Source organism: Carex rostrata, chromosome 1, assembly GCF_964058835.1.
Source record: "Carex rostrata chromosome 1, lpCarRost1.2, whole genome shotgun sequence".
Taxonomy (NCBI): Eukaryota; Viridiplantae; Streptophyta; class Magnoliopsida; order Poales; family Cyperaceae; genus Carex; species Carex rostrata.
This window is the reverse complement of record NC_135918.1, coordinates 7,966,363-7,986,041: the sequence shown is the minus strand read 5'-3', so window position 1 is coordinate 7,986,041 and position 19,679 is coordinate 7,966,363. Positions and strand designations below refer to the sequence as shown.

Sequence of the window (19,679 nt, the reverse complement as noted above, 5' to 3'; positions counted from 1 at the left end):
AATAGCTTCTATTTATAGAGAGCTGCCAAAAAAGAAGTAAGTGATCCCAACTATTGCAACGGTTCATGGACCGTTATAACGGTAGGGTAGTTCGAACAGTTTTGGATATGCAATGGTAGAGGACCGTTGCAACGGTTCCCACAACGGAAGTTCTCTGACTTATTTTTTGGTTGGGACTGCGTGAATTGATTTAACGAGGTGTAGTCATTTTGCGACCTGATTTATTCCGTTGCAACGGTTCATAGACCGTTGCAAAGATAGGCCTCACTTAGTTCAGTCTCAAGCTTATTTTACCAATTTTACAGATTAATTGTCCTTAATATTAAGTTATGTTTTTGTCATCTATACTCTTGTGCTTCATGACCACATCCTTGATGTTATATCGCAGTTCATTAATTCATATTCGATGTGTATTTATTGTATCTCCTGTTGTCATGAACCTACACATGTCTCAAGAAGCAAAACTGTAAAATACAATTATGTATGTTTTGCAAATCCAGTCAAACGAGTAAGTCGAGGGCTCCAAAAGCCAACATAAGTAACATGATGCAGCATAACATGATTATATAAGTTGTATGATGTGACATGCTATGCAAGTTTCGGTCGAAAAAAAATACATCATGTGAATAAACACGTTACACGATTCAGAAGTTATCTTATGTGACAAACAAAGTAATATTTAATTCAAGAATAAAAAAAATCTTTCGATTGTTGGAAAAATTTGGCATATAATTTAGAAATCATATCACTGGTGTCATTTTATTATATGTTCTAGCATTATTTTAAATTGAGAAGAAGGATTTAGTCATTTAGACGAAGAAAGATCGAAGACAACAAGCCGAGAGAGCAAAGAGAGGGCAACGCATCATCGCTAAGGACCATCAGATTAGAATCAAACGGATCAGAGACAAAGTGGTATTATAATCAACAATACAAAATCTATCTAAAATTATATATAAGATTATTGTTTTTAGATCATTCTCGACCATCTAAAATAGTAATTTTGTTTCTATCTTAAAAAATAGTAAAAAATTTCAAAAACTGATTTGTTATAACGTAGCTGAAATTATAATGTTATGACATTAGTCGGACTATATAAAATAGATAACACCGTTAGTTTATTTGGGGTGCCAATTTTTTACTCGATCGGACTTGACTGAATGACTAAATGGATCGGGTATGTGCACAAACATTTTAATCCGTCTATCGGGTCGGATTCAAATCAGACCAGCATTAACCTATTTAGTGTTATGTTAATTTTTACTGCCAAACTAAAAATATTTCAAATAACATTACGTCATTATCACATCCTTTTTCAACTAGTACTTTTTTCATCATACATTTTGATCGTCACTGTTATTTACTAATTCGTTTTTTTTTTTTCCAAACCCACCCATAGTTTTATGAATTCAGATCTAGTGCAATAGCTAACCAAATAGAATGAAATTTGAATCGTCTATTTTATGACACAAATCTCAAAATAAATCTTTCTATATTTTAGATGGACATTAAATTAATTTTAAATGTATAGATAATTAATTTTAAATTTAATGGCAAAAATAATCCTTTTCATATGAAAGATTGCAGATTCGAAATTTAAATAAATATTTTTTTTATAAATATTAAATAATTAGATAGTTTGACTTTCACTTTTATTAAAAAATCTTAACTAAAAATATATTACTCTCTCATGTATGAAATATGGACCAGTGTTGTAGATAACAGTATGTTGTCATTAGACGGATAAGGTACCGTTAAGTAATTAATTGAGAATAATCGGTTATAATCAGAAATAATCAACTGATTAATAAAAAAATTCATAACAGTTTAATCACCATCAACGACTAATCACCGATTAATCAATCTAAACAATCGTTTTTTACAACAACACTGATACAGACGAGTTTCATAACGGTAAGTTGGCAACCGCCAACGGATTGAAAGGATGGGCTCACTGAATAGGATTAGGATTTAACCCAGCGTGTCGAGGAAGAAGTAATCTTGAGTTCTTGACTTTTGACCAAATGGTCTTGGCCTCTTGGGTAAGAATATTGACAGAGTGTATTTGCTTCATGTACCGCAGGGATAATAGAGTTAAAACGGGAATAAATCTGCTACGATCCTAAGGAGATTGTAGGGTCCTACAATTCTAAATCTAACCTTTCATTTTTTGAACTGTACGAATTTTTATAAAAGTTGTTTTGTATACACAAATCTCAAAACAAATGAAACGTTGGATTTAAAATCGTAGGACCCTACAATCTCCTTAGCATCGTAGCAGATTTATTTCCGAGTTAAAACAGCACTGTATACAACTCCTGAGTTCACGAAGTAAAGATTACGTTGTCAATATCTTTACCCGTGGTACTTCACGGACAAGTATCCTCTCCAATATTGTAAAAGATTCCCTTCACTTTACAGTTTGAGATTAACTTCCAGTCACTTTGAGATTCCGTCTAGAGAAGGGGTCAGTACTATTGGGCTCTGAGATTCGTTCCAATTTAAAAATAACGGTCTAGATCCAATAATTCTAGAAGATTTCCTATTACGGTACCGGAGAGGATCTGATCTCGGTTCTTCACTCCTTAATCCTTATCACCCGTTCCACTCTAGTGTTCAGTCCACAACCCAAAGTACCACCGTCCTCTCTCTCTCTCTCTCTCTCTCTCATCGCCGTAGTGGGCCCCGCAATGGCCACCAACGGAACCTCCGGCGAGGATACGGCAACCCCACCATCCAAGCGCGAGCGCAAGCGGAACATTCGCCTCAGTGACCTTGGCGAGACCAAACCCTCCCCCAGGAAAGTGCGTGCCCTCAAGCCCCACTCCACTGAACCCTCTCCCGATTCCGGTACATCTTCTCATCCATCTCTGCTTCTTCTCCATCGCCTTTCTTTGTTACTTTTGAGTTAGGACTCACTGTTCTTCTCATTTCTTTTGGTGTTTTTTTGTTTTTTCAGGGAAGAAGAAACGAACGGAGACGCCTAGTTCTGTGCCCAAGCGCTCCAGCCCCCGCTCCGTTGACCCCTCTCCCGGTTCTGGTACTTTCACCTCTGCCTCTGCTTCTCCATCACCTTCCTTTGTTACCTTTTGACTGAGAACTTACTGGTTGTCTCTTTTCTTTTGGTATGATTTTATTCAGGGAAGGAAAAACAAAAGGAGACACCTGAGTCTGAGCTCAAGCGCTCCAATAAATCAGCCATCCTCAAACGCCGATCCATTGAACCCTCCCGCGATTCCGGTACTTCTTGACATCCGCCTCTGCTTCTCCATCACCTTTCTTTGTTACTCAAAATGTGCTCATGTGTGATTATAAAGGAGATTCTGTGTCGGTTTACCAGTAAATTATGTTTAAAATGTTAAATTTGCATAGCCAATTTTATTTTTTCAATTTTCATCTATATGCAAAAGTTATGTGTTTGGCCAAACTGGGACTGTAAACTAAGATATCATCAAAAAAGACCAAAATAAACCTTCTCAAAAATGGCTTGAAAATGGTGTTTATCAGGGAAATGAGGATTGAGAACTCACTGGTTGTCTCTTTTCTTTTGGTGTGATTTTATTCAGGGACGGAAAAACAAAAGGAGACGCCCGAGTCTGATCCTAAGTGCTCCAAGCGATCAACTAAACCCTCTCCCAATTCCGGTACTTCTTGACATCTGCCTCTGCTTCTCCATCACCTTTCTTTATTACTCAAAATGTGCTCATAAAGGAGATTCTGTGTCGGTTTACCAGTAAATTATGTTAAAAATGTTAAATTTGCATAGCCAATTTTATTTTTTCAATTTTCATCTATATACAAAAGTTATGTGTTTGGCCAAACTGGGACTGTAAACTAAGATATCATCAAAAAAGACCAAGATAAACCTTCTAAAAATTGGCTTGAAAATGGTGTTTATCAGGGAAATGAGGATTGAGAACTCACTGGTTGTCTCTTTTCTTTTGGTGTGATTTTATTCAGGGACGGAAAAACAAAAGGAGATGCCCGAGTCTGGTCCTAAGCGCTCCAAGCGATCGACTAAACCCTTCCCCAATTCCGGTACTTCTTGACATCCGCCTCTGCTTCTCCATCAACTTTCTTTGTTACTTCCGATTGAGAACTCACTGGTTTTCTCATTTCTTTTGGTGTGATTTTATTCAGGTAAGCAAATGAAGATGCCTGATTCGGTCTTTAAGCGCCCCCATGGCAAACCCCCTGCTGATAATTCAGGTTTTTATTTTTGTGTTATCTGTTTACTGTTTGTGCTTCAATCCTGTTTTAGTAATTGATCAGACTGGATTAGCTGTGGTAAATTGATTCCATTCTATACATATACTTTTGGAATAACATAATTTCATTCCAGTTCAAACTATTTTGGAAAATTTACCATTGGCTATGATTTCTAGTACTGTTGTAGGATTTGACAAGACAAAGATAGATCTTAAGTAAATTGCAATTGATTTTATTCAGTGAGAACTCACTGATTTCGTTCCAGTTTTAACCTTTTCTTTTAGTTTATTTTCAGTGCGAACTCACTGATTTCCTCTTTTCTTATGGTGTAATTTTATTCAGGGACAGAAAATGAAATGGCGATGACTCTTTCTGAGTTGAAGCACCCCCGTGACAAGTCCCCCACCAAAAATTCAGGTTCTTTATTTTTGTGTTATCTGTTTACTGTTTGCGCTTATTAATTTCTTATGTCCATCCTTTTTAAGAATTAAAATCCTGTTTTAAAAGTTGTTCAGGCTGGATTAGCTGTGGTGAATTGCTTTCATTCTATACATATATTTTGGAATTCAATTTTCAAGTACTGTGGAGTACAACAATTGACAAGATAAAGATAGATCATAAGTAAATTGTAATTTTGATTAGCTAGCTAGCTAATTGTGTGATTTTTTCAAATCAGGTCCTAAGAATCAACAGGAGAGCTCAAATGGCCCAGCTAGGGCTTTGTTTTATGGTTCAATTAGGGACATAAATGTATCCGAAGAGGCTCATGATGTGGCTGCCAAGGCTAACGATTGCATTAGTCAGAATGGAGGATCTCAATTGGCAGAGATGGGTGGGGTCCACGGCTGGCTTGAACGGCTTGGACTGGCAAAGTACAAGCAGACATTTGACTCAAGTGAGGTGGATGAGAAAGCGCTGCCTTTGCTTACGGAAATGGATTTAACAAATATGGGGATAACTGCTGTTGGGTCCAGAAGGAAATTGATTTGTGCAATTGAAGAGCTGAAAAAAGGGCTGTAGATGCAGTAGAAGTGAAGAACTAGGTTAGCACTGTCTATACTTTTTTCTAAGTAGGGATAAGTATATTTTGGTCAAGTAGAGGTATATATATTAAGACTAGCTCTCATGAGAAGTGTTCTGTGGAAATTTTTGGTCATGCAACATAGGGATTTGGAAGGGTTTTTATAGGAAATTTTGGGTTGTCAAGATAATAAAATTTTGTATGTTTTGTGAACTCATTAATTGGCTGTTTTCTGTTATGATTCTCACTTTTTATGGCTGCAAAGATTTTGTGTTTACTACGGTAATGTCTTCTGGTTTCTTGTCGCAACCTAGTGACGAGAGCATGGTCTATTTTGGGATTACATTTATTTATTTTGTTATTGCATGATACAAGAAGTTGGGAATTTAATTGAAAAACAAGATAGCTGGTGAATTGTATATATTGCCAGAGTACTAGTTTCCTGAATAGGGATGGTATTTTTTTTTTTTTTTTTCATTATTCTTTTGTAAGCTCCAGAAAGGTTATTATGGATCAAGATTGTATAAGAATAAGGCTCAATTTTTATTTTGGACTTCGTTTATCTAAAACATGATCACAATTGAGTCTAGATAGTTCCATTTGAGCTAGAATATCTTTTTAACCCTTTTCTGGGCACTGAACTTCTATCATTGTAGAAATTAGGCAGGACTGAAATTGTAAGATGCAAATTTTTTAGTATGTGATAAATGAGATTTGAACTCAAGTCTCTATAACCAATGAGAGATTCTAGCCACTAAACTATGAGCACACATTCATAAAAGAAAAAAAAAAAACTACGACCACACATTTAATATTTTATGAGGGGTTGAAGTATATAAAATCTTAAAGAAAAAAAATGCAATGAGATTTCAATATATATAATTAAAAAATTTAAAATCATAAAAATAACCAAGTTCTCTTTGAGTTTGCATTAAGTTAAGATCCGTCGCTAAAATTAGGACTTAAAAATACCCCTATTTAATTCTGGGCTTTGGTTATCTAAAACATTTTTCAGATTTGGGCCAGTTAATATACTATGACTTGATTGATATGCGAGAAATATTTTAGAAAGTTAACTACTGTTAGGTTTCCGATTATTAATTGTTTTTACATATGGAGGTAGGGGTGCAAACGGATTGGATATGGATCGGATACTGGTAAAACAATATCCTGTTATTATTTTTCGGATATATATACAAATCAAATGCTAGACAGATACGTACGGATACGAATTGGATATCGGATATCCGTAGATATATACATAAATATTTTCATAATATATACTAAATTATATGATATATATCTACTATTCGGATACAGATAATTAAAATTCAAAATCATATCCGTATCTGTACGGATATTCGGATATCGGATATCCGTATCTAATTTTTGGATACGGATACGGATATAGTCGGATATTATCTGATCCGTTTGCACCCTATATGGAGGCATCCGATCTTTTTTGTTTCTTTCATTCTTCTAGCTTTTTTTTTTTTTTTTTTCGGTTTCGGGGAAAGGGAGGCGAGTCCGAACCCTATGACATATCTCAAATTTGAGTTATTTGTGCAGGAAGGATTTAAACGGTCGGATTTTTCACATATCAACTAAAAATATTGAGATATCTCAAGGATGCAAATTCGAGGGAGGCCGGGGGTTCAATTTTACAATAGGGCATATGAAGAAATTGACTATCAATTGAATATACTTTAGTTTGTTGCCTTGAAATAAAACAAAAGCTAGAGACAAGATTTTTTTTTTGAAAGACCTAGTCTAAACGTAGGTTTTGTTGAGCATAGCTTCTCACGAGATAGGATGACTGCAATGGCAAGCCAAATCTATACTGTTTACTTTTTTTGTACTTGTGCAGATAATTTCGCTGTTCCTAAACCTTTGATTAAAATTAGGTTCCATAACCATATATAGAGTTAGGCTGGGGTGCTATGGATAGCATAGTGGTCTCTATGCTACGGCTCAATATTTGAGTTTTCAAAATCCAAACGGTCAATCCGAACCGTTCATCTTATTCTCCATATTAATATCTGCTTGGAGACCAAATTTTACATTTTTCTGAATTTTTTTACTATTTATTAATTATTTTACAAAATTGTTGATCCAACGGTGGCTGCACAAAACAGTAAAACCGTTGGATTAGCGATTTTCAAAGTGGCTTAATAAATAGTAAAAAAATTCAGAAAATTATAAAATTTGGTCTCCAAGCAGATATTAATATGGAGAATAAGATGAACGGTTCGGATCGACCGTTTGGATTTTGAAAACTCGAATATTGAGCCGTAGCATAGAGACCACTATGCTATCCATAGCACCCCAGCCTAACTCCCATATATATATATATATATATATTTTGAAATTGCTTGGCAGTGGCTACCAAGTTCATAACCATAATTGCTATTGTTCTTGGGTTATCATGACATCTAAATTTATTAAAAAAAAGTATTACAGAGGTTTAGCTAATAAATTACCAGTACTGCAAATCATAATTGCTTTATGTTGTATGTTGGTATTGTTAACATATCATTGTCAGAAGTATATAGTGAGAGTAATGTAATGGTTGCACACTTTCCTTTGTTGGGATCATAGACTTCAACTTCAATGTACATCAACACTTGTCTTTCCCTGATGCAGACCCTCTACTGGCATCTCACTGTTCATAGTGTTCCATTTTCATTTTGAAAAGCTCTTGATGCCTTTCTTAGTGCTGTTTAGCCATAACTTGTCTTTATATTACCAAAAGAAGAAAAAAAAAACAGTTCTTTGGTTGGAGAATAAACAAAACTACAGAAATTAATGCATGTGTGTCAAAACTTTTACAAGGTATAGACTTCTTATTTGGTTGCAAAATTTGCAAATATGTTAATAAATGTGTTCCTAAGAGGTACAGATATGCAAAGCTGCAGAGCGAATAATGTGTTAAATTTATAAAGGTATTCAGAGGACTAATTGTTTGGTTCATTATTGTTTATAACAAATGGTCCAAAGAGTAGAACATTTAGTTTAAAAGAGAGCATTTGAATTAGGATCTAGTTTTGGATGTGGATAGTACCAATAGGTAATAAACTGTTATTACTAATTTAGGTAAGATGAGAAAAGTATTAAGCCAAAATGACTTGGAATTACATCTGCTTTTCACCCCTCATTTCTGGACATGTTAATGTATCTCCAAGCTATTTCCTCAATGAATTAGACAATGAAAACGAAACATGAAAACATGATCTTGTAGGGTTAAAGTAAAACAAAAAAACCAAAAAAGTGAAAAAAAAGAAAGAATCAGTGTACTGACTAGTTATACACGGGACGTAGAATTCTACGCACTTCTACCATACTCAAGTGTCATCAGAATATTTGTGACGATGCTCGATGGGCTGGGAACGGACGGGCCCGCCTCTCTCGAACACCATATGTTATCTCGAACATGTTCTAGTGTCATGGCAGGATGAAGACTTTGCCCTTTACATGTTATTTCTACCTGTATATCAATACAAAAAAAGATATTCATGGTTTTTACATCATACTTCAGGGAAATTATATAAAACACTTATGAAGCAAGTTTAAAAAGGAGATAGTACTATATATTCAACAACCGAAATGATAATATTAATCATATTTATTATCCAATAAGTTAATGGTTTTGAACTCTGGTTCTGGGTATGGGTATGGAAAGTGATGTTGCTGGAAGAAATGCAAAATACAAACATGCATGGTAGCTAGTCTGAAATTGGAATTGATATGAAAACTGATATCGATCGATGTTTAATTAATCTCTTAATTAAGGTCTAAACATGATTAATTGTAAACTTGACTATAGAGTAATCTAATTAAGCTTGATTTATTGTACTATATCTAGTCATTGTTGTTGATTTAGGTAGTGGGGGTAGTAGTAGTTAGCATTTCAAACCTCAATTAAATCTAGTTAGCTACAAGGTACTGTGATTAAATTAAATTAAATTGAAAGATCATTGAAATAATTCGGATTATTTGGTGTTATGTAGGGGTTAAAGTACGCTTAATGGTCCTTTCATGTGGAGTGTGGTCCAACAATGGGATGGTGGAGTAACGCCTAATGGTTGTTACATCATCATACAATGCAAGAGCAATAGCAAGAGGAATTAATAGAATACATGTCGGTCCATCTTCTTTGGAAAATTACTCTAAATCTAAATATAAAATGTACAATTTAAGAAAACAAATTTAGTACCTTAAACCTCAAACAATGTGTCACACAAGCATTCTTAATTACAAAATTATCAACAGTTTAATTAAGATGGTATTTATTTAATTAATTAACCTTTGTTTATTTATTTGACATACTAATATAATTTAGTATGATTATTTTAAATCGGATTTAGATCATATATGGGATAATTTAGCTAAAATGTTTGAAATAACATAATATATACATGTATGATAAAAGTACAATTAATTAAAAATATTGATTTTAATTAAACTAACTCATATGATTAATTTTTGTTAAATTCTTTTAAAATAAATGATATATAGTCTCAGAAATAGCTCAAACATATTTATTATATTAGACTAATACTATTTATCAAACTCAAAGATATATATGTATGGAACTCTTTCAAAATCAACACGTGGCACAACACGTGGCATTTGGTTATAGGCTTTTGAACAGTGATGTGTACGTACATGTTTTTTTGTTTTGTTTTTAAATAATTGGCGTATGGAGTTGAAGTGCATGCATGTCAATGTTGATTTGATGTTGCAACAAAAATTGAAAGCAATATTAGCAAAGGTAGCTAAGATTTCCCTACCATTGATGATACTATAATCTCATCATAGAATACAATAAGAATAATACCCTGACATTTATACTACCGTGTACCTACCGTATAATATATAGTTACCTATATAAGAGGCTAAGACTAAGAAATATATATATAGATAACATGCATGTATACTTTTGCTAGTTAGGTCAGATTAATTATGATAGCTTTAAAAAAATATACAAAATACCTGTAATAATTTAATTGACTCCTTATTTAATGCAGGGTGGTTAGACGGCACTGTTTAGACATGGGGAAAACAATTCAAATGAAAAAAGTGAACAATTAAGCTCAAATGTCCTATTCTTTTCTCAAGTGCTGCTAATAAGAAATTACCTGAAATAATTGAGTTGATTGCTTATTTAATGCAGGGTGGTTAGACGACACAATTTAAAGAAAAAGAAAGTGAGAAACAAACACACAAGTATTATTCAGCTATTATTGCAAAAAGTTACTTAACATATATTAGAATCATCCAAGTTTTAAATAGCGCGCTATAGCGTTTTTGAACCATAAAAGCTATGGCACTATTGGCACTATAGCAGTGCAATATGGGCATAACGTTATTTTTTTAGCTGTTTTGTTATAACACCATAAATGCTATTTAAATCTTTAGAATTATCTATGATCGGAAAAGCCTTTAATGAAATTAAATATATATAAGAGATGTATTATTCTAAAAAAGATGTATTTTATAACTACATAATTATATATACACGAAAATTAATCTTTTTTTATTTATTTTAATGATTCTCTAGAGGCTAATGACTGAGTTAAGGTGGAGACAAAAAGCATGCACGTTTGGAAATGTGTGATAATTTCCAACCAGACCTAAACCTTGGCCTTTTTTTTTTTTTCTTCCAATAATAGTTAATTATTGCACTGTTGCTCCTTTACTTTATTGTTATTTTACATTAACATCTAGACCACCTAACACTAACACATGAAAACAAAGAAATGCATGCACGTCCGCGGTTAGTTTTGTCCCCATTTGTAAGCACACACAAGCCTCCCTATCTATTGTATTACTTATTTTATTTATTTATTTGTCCTGATCTACTGTGGCACTAGCTCATCTAGCTCCTCTTGTGTACAATGACAGTTCAATTTTATTGGCTAATAATTAAGAATAAATCTTTTGTGTCTGTCCCCAACATTTATATGGTGCACTTAAGATGATATTGATTAGGAATCAATATCAAAATAAAGTTACATATAGTCAACATAAATGTTTCATCTTCATCTTAAAATTACAATATTAATTAAAATATTATAGAATAAACATCAATTAAAATAAAATTTTCTACCGACCTTTTTTTTCTTCTTGTAAGTTTTCAACCTATGTATATGTAAATTCTAAGTTTTCAACCTATATGTAAAACATGCAAGTATGCAATATATTCTAGCTAATTTGAAAGATCTAATATGAAATTATTAAAATTAAAATTTGACAAACTTTAGTCAATGATTCGACACATTTGATTCTAGTTGTTATTACACGTGCCGTGCTGTAATTGTGCCATTCTATGACGGTGACGGCTCCACCATACCATTTTTCCACTCTAAATGTGATGTGTGCATACACTATATATTTAGACGTTGGTATTTCGTATCTTAACAAAGAATCTAAATGGATTAAATTAACAAAATGGGCCAATTAACTTTGAACTCCAAAGCACTTGAAGAAGCTAGAAAGAAACCCTAAATATAATATGATATAGTACATGAAACAAAGTTAATTGATCTCTATATATTAGTTTATTTTGGTATAATTTAAGTGCGATTCCTCTTAAAAAAAATCTGACAAGCTGTCCCAAACATTATATATACGATGATATATATTAAATTCCAATGGATTGTTAACTAATTGTTTTTCAAATTAAGCACAATAATAGGAGGCACTGCACGAGTTGTTGTAGCTAGGGTTTTAGTGCCATAATTGTTTCAGATTCCTATGTGGATGCCTTGAAGAGAAAAAGGGCTAAAAGATGGGATTGATATATTATTCTGTTGTTTGCGTGGACCCCAACCACCGAATGATTATGCACCATGTCTAAAGCATATGCAAATTTACAAATTGCCTCGTCTTAGATGACCTATATATATATATATATATATATATATATATATATATATATATATATATATATAATATCATGAGCTAATACATAGGTTGACTATTTATACTCGATAATTACTAACTACAACCGGAGAGGAAAGTTGGGTCTCATTTTGTTTTTTTTGTTTTTTTTTTGTTTAAAGCTTCCCAATCTGTTAAATTGTTTGATGTGAGCTATGCCTAACTTATTGATTCTTTCAAATTTTTGTGATTGGGTCACTGTAAATACTGTATAAATTTCAAACGTCACGCGTAAGCAACTTTATTAATTTTTGCCAAATTAATTATGGGGGTATAGTATATCTCAAGTCGAAAAAATGATCGATGTTGACTTTACCAATATATATGATGTTAATTTAATTAAATATATATATTCTATTAGTCGCCTGATGTTGCAACTACTTTATTTTTTTATTTGACTCAAGTTACAACAAATATTAACCGTTGATATTGTTCCATGTTACGAGTAATTAATACTGTCAAAAATGTTAAATCAAAGTTTGCTTGTACAATATTGATAAGGTGGAAAGAAAGTCATATATTTCACTGTCAGTAATTTGGTGCTTTGTTTTTTTCACCTCTTAATTTTGTAAAAAAAAATGGAGATGATAGGATACAACAGCAAATATGTTATTATAATTTTTAGAGAAAAATATTTGTAATCAAAAGGAAAAAAAGGGTACCAGTATACCATGAAGAAAGGCCAATTTATAATATAATAAATTATTATAAGTATATTATAAACATGTAAGTATGTAACCACACTTTTAATGTTAGTAATTAGATTCTAATTAATTAATTAATTAATCTTTATATATGATTTATTACATGAATTTGCACTTGAGATTTGTTTCTTCATGCTTGTCAAGCAAGAACCAATTAAATACGTCAGAAATATCTATATTTTGTTAAGAATTCAGAAGACATAGGCAATGAGGGGTACATATATGTGTGTAAATTAACCTAATCTTCAAAAAAGAGTTGCTAGTAAGCTATATAAGTTGCACCCACTTAATTCTTTTGATGGGTCCTAAGAACTACTCTACACTAAACTAAAAGCTATATATAACCTACGAAAGAGCAATATTATATATGTACATGTGTAGGGTCCACCATGAAAATGAAAATGTAGGGCCTAGCTTGCCTTTCAAGAGGGGAAATTGAGTTTGAGGTGAGCTAAGCAAATTGAAAGCATGACGATTATGGATCATACATTCAATTCAATCAAAGAGAGACCTCATGAAAAAACTGCATGAGATGCACGTAACCTACCAACCCATGCACCATCTATTTTAGACAAAAAAAAAAAGGAAAAAGAAACAAAAACTTCCTTTCTCAACATATGTATATGCAAAATAGGTGAATTTAATTATCTATTGACGAGGGTTCAAATACTTTTTATTTTTGTGCTTTTATTATGTCTTTATTTTAGAACTATAATAACTTTGAAGTTAAAACTTAAATGTCAAAAATAAATTACAATTAGATATGATGTATTTCATTTTTTCTATTCACAATAACAGATCATCATGTTATTTTGATTTTGTTTTGACTAGTATCAAGATCTTGCAAAAATACACTGATGTGGATAAATTCTGAATGTTGATTTTTCCATTTATTTATTTATCTAAATCAATATCAAAGGTGATAATTTTTATGAGGATATATTGATAATATAGATCATATCTAATGGTTTTATGTTGATAATTCTGAAAGCATCATTGAGGCACAAAAAATGAAGATATTTGAACTCTTGACTTAAATATTAGTGTTTTGATCAATTAGAAAACTAAATATGCAGTTAATTAAATCGGCGAATTTAATTAATTATTAGTGTTTAAAATACGTCAATGCAATTGCAAATAAATTACAAACCTAAATTTGCACTTAAGTAAAATTAGCTACTACATAAGTATGGAAAAAGAGAGAGGTAAATATTCCTCAAAAGGATAAAAATCAAATAATATATATTTAATCTCTAACTAGTGGATTGGTTATTTTAGGCGGTCATGTAAAACAAATTTTAGTTCATAATAAGCAAGCTGCCAAATGAGTTTAAAAAAATATCTTAAAAAAAGGTTCTGTAATCAATAGATATATTTTCATGAAACACGTGTCATGCATGGTATATATAATAGTCTTATAGCACTTTTATTAAATTATTTAATCTCTTATCTTCTAGCAGGAAGCTTTCCACGAACAACCATATAATGCTCTCATAATATATAGTATAGTTTTAAAATTTTGGTGTTCTAATCGTCACCTCATCCAACGGTTGTTTGAGCAATATATGTTTGGAATCTCATCTAGTTATTTTTCTTTTTGGCTAAAATAATGGAATGTGTCAGAGCACTACCTCATGAATTATTTAATTTGTAATATCCTAGCTAATCCATGAAGAGAAATGAGGGTATGATATTTTCATGCATAATGGCTATAACATTTACCAATTTCAAGACTCAAGAGTTAAAAAAAAAATTGGAAGGAGCCGTCCCTAAAAAAAGAGCATTATAGAGAGGAGAAACTCTAGCCGATGTTGTTCTCTTTTTTACCTCTTTCTATTTCGTTTGTTTCATTCTTAGTTTATTTTTTCGGCATAGCGATATTTTTCTCTCTCTTGTCTCTATCTTCTTAAGCAGAAAAGATAATGATGAAGAGGGAAGAAAGCTGAGTCAAGCGGAGCCGATCGGTGCCGAGAGCGCGATATCATCAGAACTCAAAGTGTAGAGCCTTTAACCCCCCCCCCCCCCCCCCCCCCCCCCCATCTTGATCGGAGCGCGACAAATTCGGCCATCAGAACGCAGCGACTATCGAACGAAAGCGGATCTGATTGTAGATAGAGATGGAGAAAGATGTAATGGGGTGTTTTTTAGAGTAGATAAATATGATTAGTTGATTAGAGTAGTTTACGTAATTTTATAAGAATAAATGAGTTTAAATCTAGAAAGAAGAGTTTGTAAGTCTGTATTTTATCAATGAAATTGTTATTGTACATTTAAAGCCAATACCTTGAAAAAAAACATTTAGCAATTTCAAGCCTTTTATTATAACATATTTAGCAAACATTTATTTATTTTTGCAAAACGGCTTTCCACTTGCAAAAGAAAAATAAGCGTGGTACATAATGATTAAGTTTGTTGGTAGGCATTTATATAACAGTCTGAGAGTTGACCTTTAAATTGGAAGTTTACAAGATGATGCAGAACTTTTAACTAAATTCTAAAATTTAGTTTTGTCCTTTGTTTTGTCTCCTAATAGACCCATCTAAAATGTATGTATGCACTAGACTATTATGAAATTTTGTTTTTGAGACACCCTTTTTCATATGAAAGGACCTCCCTTTATATAAATTAAACTGTGTCTAGGAATTAAAGGACCTCTCTTTTAAATTCTAGCTCTTCTTTTTCTTTCCTTTCCTCATATCATAGCACAGGAGAAGTCTGAATAGCTATGAATTTTTAATCTACATGGGTGCAAAATTTGAAAGGTTTATAAAATTTTCATAAAAAATATTGATAAAAAGAGGGAAAAAGAAGTAATAATTAAGAAGCTGTTTTTTTTATGAATTTAAATAACTATTGGGTTAATAAAGGAGCTAGTAGTCTAACTTTCAGGTACCACAAACAAACATATACTCAAGTCAAAAATATAGTACAATAGAAATAATGAATGCATATTTATTGGTTTTAATAAAAAATAATGGGACCTGCTGTCATAATTATACATAGTTTGATATACACAGAGGCGCATGCAATATAGCTCAAAATAAGGTCCACTTGAGTTTCAGGACTGGAGAACAAAATCGACGTGTCATTATTATGTGATCTTTTCCACTAATTTTTAGAGAGAGAGAGAGAGAGGTAGTCGCCTTTCAATAGAACAATCCCAACCCGGACAAGTGGCTTAATAGATGGTGCATAACTTTCATTCATGGTAGGTGAGTAATGCCTTTATAGAAGCATTCACAGGTACCTCTATCATGTCTATTTACTCTTTTACCCCTAGCTTTATTTTATTTAGTTTGATAATTTGTTTTTATTATCATGTCATGGTTCTTTATGGTAATTAATATTTTGGATGAAGAACCTGAAAAAGGCATGGATTACTATTGGAATAATAGTTAGTTGTTGTAACTTTTTGTACTTGCAATAATGACAATTCAAAAGTAACCTTGTTGGTCAATAAAAAAATCTTTAATTTATCTAATTAATTTAAGTTGTAATTAGGTAAGGTTCGATTTCTACCATGAACTGGAAAAATATCTTCTCCTGTTCCCCTGTTGCTTCTATATATGCATTGCATGTTATTAACTGAGATATCTAAGCTGCATTGCATGTGTTGCATCGAGACACGCATCTCGAGGAGATCCAATGGATGTGCCTAATTGGTGCATGCAAGCAGGTTAGCTAGCTTCAGGTTTGCAGCCTATATAACAGGCTACAACAGTATTATTTTTTCAAGCTGTATAACCGTATTAATTGACTAGCAAAAGATATTCTCCCACCAAAAGCATAATGCAAGATGCTTTGAAAAAAAAAACTTATATATTATGTGTATTTAATGCAATAAATAAAGTGAAGAACGCTACCTAGCTAAAGGTTGTTCATGTGCATGTTCTGAGGAAAGTATTTATACATCTTTTACTATGTGTTTCCTACTTTCCTTTCTATCCATTTATGGTAATGTTTTAGCATAGATGAGAAATAAAGTTCATTTTGCCATCATGGGCCATGAATATTCATCCTTGCCTCGTTGTTTTTCTGTTTGAGACAGAGAAAAGAGAGAGAGAGAGAGAGAGAACACATCATGAGAAGACTATCTAATCATGACCTACACTGTTTTGCTTCTTCGTCCTTATAAAAGTCATAAATAGAACAAACGCATAGATCCTACGTACCGTACTGACTATACATGACTGTTCATCTGCACAAACTTTTACGCGTGCTACTTTGCTTAAGTTATGACAGCGGCGTTAACTGTTTGGTTATTTTTATTTATAATAATAATGAGAGGAATAGTTGATATTTAGTTTTGAAGAAGGATTAAAGAAAAAATAGAAAAAAAATATGGAGATGAACGGAAGGAGTAATTTTGAAAACAAAGGAAGAAAAACGACCCTTTTGACTAGTGTGAAACAAACAACTAATAAAATGCAAAGGCTTAACCAATAACTTAACCCCTTGTTTAACTTGAATTAAAGAAGCCTTTATCAAAGGAAAGCAATGATGCGCCACTTAGACATTCACATCCTACCTACGACAAATGCTACTATATATATATATATATATATATATATATATACATAAAGCTAGAAATAAGAAATCCTCTCTATTTCAAAACTATTATGGAATAGAAAAATAGAAATTCCCTTAGCTCCAAAGTTCCTTTCATTAACCACCATAACAAAATACCAACAAATGCACTATATAGCAACTATTGAAGCTCTGTACAAAATTCTTTTACCATTAATCAAAAGTTAATTTTACTATACATTGGGTGAGAAAATTTAATTTTGTTGTGTACCTGTGATTCATGCTCAAGCCCAAGTCTGTTAACCAAATACTTCATTACCATGCTTACAGTCATCCTTCCATCCCTACAAACAATAATATATATAAATGCGTCACATGTATATAAACAAGGAAATAAAATATATATATCATCTGAAATATATATATAGGAAATTAATATGAATATATATCTGCCAAAATTACCTAATCCTCATGAAGCTCCTTGATATTTGAGGTAACCAAGGTTCTCTCCTCCTACATTGATCAACCACCGTAAAAACAAGTATATTGTAAAATTGATCGGTGTAAAAAAAAAAAGAAAAAAAGAATTAAATTTATAAATTTAAAAAAATAAATAAAGAATATTCAACAACCAATGCAACTCATGCAGCAAAACAAAATTCAATATAACGAATGCGACATTACAGTTGACCGGATATATATAGGAACAAATTAACAGATAGTTCATAAAAGGGAGATTGTAATTCAAAAAGAAAAACAAAGTGGTAATTAAACCACAAATAATATTGCCACGCAGGAATGTAGAATCAAACAAATGAAAGTTAAACTCACTGATTCTGTGAAGCCCGTAGCACAAACCAAAGGCCGGTCTGAGGCCGTGGCGGCAATATGATGACCCTTGTCGATGCACTACCAGTTGAAGGGCCCGCCTCACTTGCTGACGGGCCAGCTTCAGCAGATGGTCTAATGCTTCCTGATGAGAAAAAGGGAAACGGTCGAATGGGATGCTCCAATGCCGGAACTTGCAGTACTGTCGTAGCAATGTGGGTGGCTGTACCGGGTGTTCCCTGTCCGGCAATGGAGACGGGATCGGAAAAGAGCTGCAGCTGTGTAATTTTTTCTCTCTCGGATTGATCTTGTGCAGAAATGGATGATGAACCGACACCCAATTGTAGCCATGACTTAGCTTCATGGTTGTTATTACTACTGCTACTACTAGTGATTTCTTCTCGTTTTTGTTTTTCTTTGTCTTGTTTTTCTTGGTGTGAAGGGTGAGAGGGATCCTGGGCCATTGAAGAAAGGGATTTTAAAGAAATGATGGGTTTTTGTGTAAAAGGGGGAGGGGCCCCATAAGAGGTGTAACAATGGTGTTGGTGGAGAAATGGAAGGAAGCTTGGGGGTTGGACCATGGTATGTTACCATGATACCATGGTCCTGTCGTGGCCTCCTCCTCCACCGTCCGATCTTGGTTTTCTTAGATTTCTTTCAGCTGCTATATATGATGCAGCTAGCGTTATACCTCACAAGCTGATCAGCAGAGCAGATTGATTAATTGAAGAATAGAAATTAGAAGGTGAGATAGTAAGTAGTAGATGGGGAATTATAGCTAGCTCAACTCTCTTTTTTAGAGAGAGAGAGAGAAATTAATAAGGAGAAGAGAGAGCGAGGGTTTTATTAATGAGGATGTTTGGAGGGGTCCGGAGATTAGAAATAGTTCCAGGACCGACAGGAGGAGAGAGAAAGAGAGAGAAGGTGAGTAGTCACAGTTCGATGTGTAATTATTTTTTGTTCTCTCATCATTTTTTTTTTCTAAATCTTCTTTCAGACTTTTGAAAAAGCTTTTTAATTAAAGAATGATTTTGGTTTATGGACTTGGGATGAATTCAATTGAGTTGCATATATATATGACGAGAACCAACTCAAGTTGACTCGGATTCGGATTAATTAAGATTCGTTTTGAAAAGCGTGCACATGTTATTAAAGGGGAATCTATTTTGAAAATTGACTATTTATATTAATAGTTGTTTATATTTTCTTTATAGATATTTATGTTTGCTTCTTCTTATGTTTATATTTCCGGAGTAGTCATTTATGTTTGTTTATTTTTGTGTTACAAATTAATTTCTCCTTATAGTTTGTAAAAGAAAACAACTTTTGGTATCAATATATTCTTGAGAGAGATTTCATTCTTGCTTTTCCTACTTAGCATTTTTGGTTTCTAATTCCACTAAACTGTGTTCGAGATCTGTCACTAGCAGAGTCGAGATCCAAAACCG

General features: G+C 32.8%; 2 protein-coding genes across 6 annotated transcripts; one reads left to right on the top strand and one right to left on the bottom strand.

Annotated features, from left to right (window-relative positions):
- The first annotated feature begins 2,634 nt into the window (after positions 1 to 2,634).
- On the top strand, positions 2,635 to 5,510 carry LOC144565667 (uncharacterized). 5 transcript variants are annotated; one of them, XM_078315507.1, is made up of 8 exons: positions 2,635 to 2,850; positions 2,960 to 3,040; positions 3,142 to 3,240; positions 3,567 to 3,644; positions 3,961 to 4,038; positions 4,141 to 4,209; positions 4,552 to 4,626; positions 4,886 to 5,510. In XM_078315507.1, the coding sequence occupies exons 1-8, from the start codon at positions 2,691 to 2,693 to the stop codon at positions 5,227 to 5,229; spliced, it is 984 nt and encodes a 327-aa protein (XP_078171633.1). In that variant the 5' UTR covers positions 2,635 to 2,690; the 3' UTR covers positions 5,230 to 5,510. The 5 variants fall into 5 exon arrangements, with proteins under 5 accessions (XP_078171633.1, XP_078171611.1, XP_078171639.1 ...); XM_078315485.1 differs by lacking the exon at positions 3,142 to 3,240; XM_078315513.1 differs by lacking the exon at positions 3,961 to 4,038.
- A 2,776-nt stretch (positions 5,511 to 8,286) lies between these two features.
- LOC144555782 (uncharacterized) lies at positions 8,287 to 19,152 on the bottom strand. Its single transcript, XM_078304214.1, has 4 exons — positions 18,235 to 19,152; positions 17,866 to 17,916; positions 17,675 to 17,747; positions 8,287 to 8,714 (listed from the first exon to the last, which is right to left on the bottom strand). The coding sequence occupies exons 1-4, from the start codon at positions 18,810 to 18,812 to the stop codon at positions 8,553 to 8,555; spliced, it is 864 nt and encodes a 287-aa protein (XP_078160340.1). The 5' UTR covers positions 18,813 to 19,152; the 3' UTR covers positions 8,287 to 8,552.
- Positions 19,153 to 19,679: the final 527 nt, after the last annotated feature.

Coding starts and splice junctions, on each gene's coding strand:
- LOC144565667 (XM_078315507.1), top strand. CDS start 2,691: ATGGCCACCAACGGAACCTCCGGCGAGGATACGGCAACCCCACCATCC. Junction 2,851..2,959: donor TGAACCCTCTCCCGATTCCG/GTACATCTTCTC, acceptor TTGTTTTTTCAG/GGAAGAAGAAACGAACGGAG. Junction 4,627..4,885: donor GTCCCCCACCAAAAATTCAG/GTTCTTTATTTT, acceptor TTTTCAAATCAG/GTCCTAAGAATCAACAGGAG.
- LOC144555782 (XM_078304214.1), bottom strand. CDS start 18,812: ATGGTCCAACCCCCAAGCTTCCTTCCATTTCTCCACCAACACCATTGT. Junction 17,917..18,234: donor CTACGGGCTTCACAGAATCA/GTGAGTTTAACT, acceptor TGATCAATGTAG/GAGGAGAGAACCTTGGTTAC. Junction 17,748..17,865: donor AGGAGCTTCATGAGGATTAG/GTAATTTTGGCA, acceptor TATTGTTTGTAG/GGATGGAAGGATGACTGTAA.